The sequence below is a fragment of the Priapulus caudatus genome, unplaced genomic scaffold (genome assembly GCF_000485595.1).
Source record: "Priapulus caudatus unplaced genomic scaffold, Priapulus_caudatus-5.0.1 Scaffold459, whole genome shotgun sequence".
NCBI classification, from domain to species: Eukaryota; Metazoa; Priapulida; class Priapulimorpha; order Priapulimorphida; family Priapulidae; genus Priapulus; species Priapulus caudatus.
Window position 1 is genome coordinate 312,002 of NW_014577520.1, and position 4,590 is coordinate 316,591.

At 47.0% G+C, this 4,590-nt stretch overlaps 1 protein-coding gene across 1 annotated transcript; it reads left to right on the top strand.

Annotated features, from left to right (window-relative positions):
* Window positions 1–1,554: 1,554 nt before the first annotated feature.
* On the top strand, window positions 1,555–2,177 carry LOC106810633 (ADP-ribosylation factor-like protein 8B-A; the record flags this gene model as incomplete). The annotated part of the gene is given in 2 exon segments (XM_014814056.1): window positions 1,555–1,625; window positions 1,952–2,177. Coding segments are annotated over 2 exon segments (118 nt in total), but the record flags the coding sequence as incomplete, so codon positions are not given.
* Window positions 2,178–4,590: the final 2,413 nt, after the last annotated feature.

Genomic DNA, 4,590 nt, shown 5'->3' on the forward strand with positions numbered 1-4,590 from the left:
TGAAGAGAGAGTGGGATGTGGGGAGGGGGAGGTGGTGGGGGGGCATGGAGGGAGGGGGAGAGAGATGGAGGGAGAAGGGGAGGGATGAGAAGTGAGGATGTGGGAGGGAAGGGGGAGAGAGAGCAAAAATAGGGGTGCAATGGCGAGAGAAAGAGAAAGAGATAGATAGAGAGAGAGAGAGAGAGAGAGAGAGAGAGAGAGAGAGAGGGAGAGAGAGAGAGAGAGAAAAAAAGTAAGAGAGAGAAGAGGGAGAAGGAGAAGGAGAGTGACAGCAGGGAAGAGGGGGGTGCTGAGAGAGGGAGGAAGAAGGGCAGGGAGAGAAGAGAGAAAATTGGACATTTGCAGTCATTTTGCGTTGGTCGTCTTGGTCAGCTAGAGGCAGCCCTTTGCAGCCCTTTGTTTATAGTCTGGCACTGAAAGGCTTTTTCTATGCATGCCTCTATATCGGCTTTGTAGGAAAGGACGTTCGTCGGATTTCTTTTACAATCGAATTCTTCTGGGACTAGAGAACAAGAGTTTACTTTTCCACGTAATTAGAAAGTTCTGTAGATACTATCGGTTGGCATGGCAACTGAATGGTTGTCGGCATCTGCTAGCTCTATTGACATAGGGAGGAATCACACGAACCCGAAGTTGCTCTGCAATTTTTTTTCCGATTTGATTTCGTAGATGTCAGCACTTTAGATAGTTTTACCGTAGCCATCGTTCCAAAAATAATTGTTTGGGTGGGCTAACTAATGTCACCAAGCCTGTTCCTTTGGCTTGATAAATCTAAGGAGCAAGGGATGGTTGGAGTTTCATTGGGTTTTCCGTGTGCCAGTAAATTGAGTTAGATGACTAAGTGTCTAGACGAGGTATTTCGTTGTTAAGTAATTGGAAGTAAGTGATAAGTAGTTGACCATGAGTGCTGGAGGACTGTTGTGCAGAGACTCTCGGCCAAGGCCGCAAGTTGATTGATTGATTGATTGTTAAGTAATTGGAAGTTATTATGATTTCTCCTCCAGGATATGATATGACATGGTATGACTCACCACGCTATGCTGTGACAAACATGTGAACTGTGTGGCTGTCGCGCCAGACGTCACGTTGCTGCCAGTCATACGTGGTGTCTCATTCCATCTTTACCAGGGGTAGAAATTAACTTTTGAAAAAGGGAGTCCAACGGACCTGCCCTTAAAAAGAGGGAGTTCGCAGCAAAATGAGGGAGTCCGCAGCAAAATGAGGGAGTCCGCAGCAAAATGAGGGAGTCTGCAGCAAAATGAGGGAGTCCGCAGTCTAAAGTTCAAAACTAAAGATATTAACAATAAAGCATGTGCTTATTTTGAAGATTCATGCAGTTGCACGTCTGCCAAATTTTCTTTGGACACTTGCTGAAAATATATGGTAATACCGTGAGGCCGGGCTCTGGAACGAACTAGTTAGTATATATCAGAATTTTCAGCGATTCACACGGACTCGGACTGCATATGTCCAATCAGGGAGTCCGACAGTAAATCAGGGAGTATTTGACTCCGGACTCTCGTTAATTTCGCACCCTGTTTACGCACTTTGCAGGAACCTTGCGGCTATTCAGGACAGGGAGATTTGTTGCTACTCTATATCGTGCAAGGAGAAGGAGAACATAGGTACGACAAGGACAATTCAATTTTCAATTCAGTTTAAATTCAATACAATTTAATTCTCTATACAAATTAATAATCTATTAATCGTTTCGACAGCCAACATTTGCCGTCATTCTGTGTGTAATTCTGCAAGCTCCGTGTAAATAACCGTTGGGTATGATAAAACATTCTGTTCACCAACACGGTGACTTGAAACATTTATCGGTATCCGCGGGGGGAAAGTTCCGCGGGTGCGGCTTTACTGGCGCGGTCTCGGCAGCCGATGTCAAGGACCCGCACAACCGTGAGGGCACCCACTATCAACTAACACGCATTTCTGTCTCTTGCAGATATAACATTACAGTGGCTGATCCAACACTCCAAGTCCGGCCGCTGAGGCGGGCCAATCGGAAGCCTGTGCATTTATACTAGCATGACGATGTCACGGTGATGTCACTTCCTGGTTTAGTCTTTCCACCTCCGTGGTGTTTTGAGTCCTAGGGTGCGAGTGAGCCGTAGACTCGCTAAGGAAATTGATGGTCAAAAAACATTCAAATGAACGCATGCTTTCGGGCGGGGCAGGGCGGGGCATGGTGGGGCAGGGAGGGGATGGAGTGGAGAGGGTCAGTACTATGTGTGCGGTGCGTTTCACTCCTTCCCACGCGTGCCTCAGTAGGGTTGCTAACACTGCGTGCACCAAGGCCCGCAGATTAGGTTATCGCAGAGGGCGACTGCACTGTGCTGGCTGGACCCTCCCCTCTCTGTTATCTCACAATCATGGCGATAAGCAGGAGCTTCGTCTGCACAGCAGACAGTGCTGCCTCCTAGTGCTAGAAAAATGCATAAATAAATCTCATGTTGGAATCAAAAGGTAAACTAATGAGCTAGAGCGGTCCTAAGTTGTTGTTTTCTTTTGTTGGGGGCAGGGTTGAGCGCGCGGTTTATGTTGTTGCTGCCGTTGCAGGCGTACTCCACAACCGAACGTGTCTGCTCTGGCTTTTGGCGTAACTTATTGTGTATCCTGTGTTGTAAGGCCGGGCCTTTCCTTTCGCGTAACTCTCAGCGTGACAGTGTTTTGCTTTGTAAATTTCGTTCGCAGTGTATCGTGCGCGTTTTCAGCATTTGTACAAAGCCAGGCAAGCCGTCAGAGGCAACGCGGTCGAGGCGTAGCAACTTTGTAGACTGTATTTAAACTCTCAACCATTGTGTTTAGTGACAGAGCTGTATCTCGGGAGACAGGAGTTACACCCGGTTTGCAAATGTTCAAGTGAGAGCGACTGTAAATGTACATACTTTCATTTTGCGAGGGAGTGTGCTACGGGGTTATAATAGGTATAAATTAGTAACAATAAAGTATTGTAATATATATGTGTGCGTGTGTGTGTATGTATATATATATATATGTATATATATATATATATATATATATATATATATATATATATATATATATATATATATATATATACATACATGCGTACATACATATACATACATACACACACATATTCATGCATGTATAAAATGTGTGGCAACAAATTCAGTAAGAGTGTAGTTTTTTATGTTTAACTACGTTTGTGTCTGAGTGCCCTCAGTCTGTCCACAAACTGGTTATATGGCAGCACACAGACGAGCGCACAGACGAGCGCACAGAGTGTCCTGAGATAGCACCCGAGGGAGTGACACATCAATTAATGAACGCTCGCTCGTGCACAGACAGTGATGTGGCCGCTCGTCATAGCATTACATGCACTCTTGTTCACCGCGTCACGCTGGAACCGGTCTCCTGACGTACCGGAATGTTCCGGGGCAGCGTATAACCAACGGGGAAAAGTTGTGGAGCAGTGGGAATCGGCTGCTGTGCGCCTTTTTCATGCCCAGAGTTCACACCAGGTGGCAGCAGTGCTGAATTGCGCACTCTCTACGTTTGTAATGTGTTTCTGTGCATCTGTTTCTCTGCATGCTGGAGTTATCCTCTCTCTTCCTTCTCCCTGCTTTCTCTCGCACCTCTCCATTCGGCTCTAGTAATGCTCAGGAGTTTGCATAAGACCAGTTCCGTTTCTGTTTTCTGGCGGGTGATACGGATATTAATGTTCAGTTGTTTTCCCAGATGATGCATGTAGGGCGTTCTGTTGTCGTTCCCTGGATGGTACGACTATAACACGGTTGTTTTGTGGGACACAATAGTATGTTCGAGCGTTCCACCTTGCCTTGATGATGCAGGTGCCGCTCTTCTGTTGTTTCTCTCGGAAAACACGGCTCGAACGTTCCGTTGGCTCGCCTGGGCGATACGGTGACAAGCTCAGTTTCGTTGTCTCTCATCCGGCGGTTGTCTCATTTATCAATGATGCGTAGCTTATAAATATATATCGCTACAATCTAGAATGAATTAATTACTATCGAGTACAATTATGGTTCTATGTGTCTAACGTCGCTGTATTTTCTATTTGGGGAGCGAGCGTTGGCGTGCGTTCGCGGCGGTTGGTCAGGAGGATGGAGGAAGCGAGGCGTTTGGTAGGTGTGTAGTGGGAGCCATGTCTCGACTGTCGTGAGCGCTAACGACGTGTGCTTGCTTAGTGGCAAGCAAGGCCTATGGATAAATCTATAGATAATCTAGATAGATTATCTATAGCCTTGGTGGCGAGCAAGGCCTATGGATAAATCTATAGATAATCTATATAGATTAACAACAGCAGCAGTAGTAGCAACAGTAGCAGCAGCAGCAGCAGCAGCGGCAGCAGCAGCAGCAACAGCAGTAGAAGCAGCAGCAGCAACAGCAGTAGAAGCAGCAGCAGCAGCATCAGTAGCAGCAGCAGCGGCAGCAGCAGAGCATGTGGCTGCGGCGCGAGGCTGCGCACGTACACATGAGTCACGCCTCGCAGGCAGTCCGCGTGCGTGCGTGCAGTGCCAGCTACTACTGTTCACCTGACCGGAACAGGAGTCCTACAACACAGGAGTCTGCTACAGGAGTCTGCTACAGGAGTCTGCT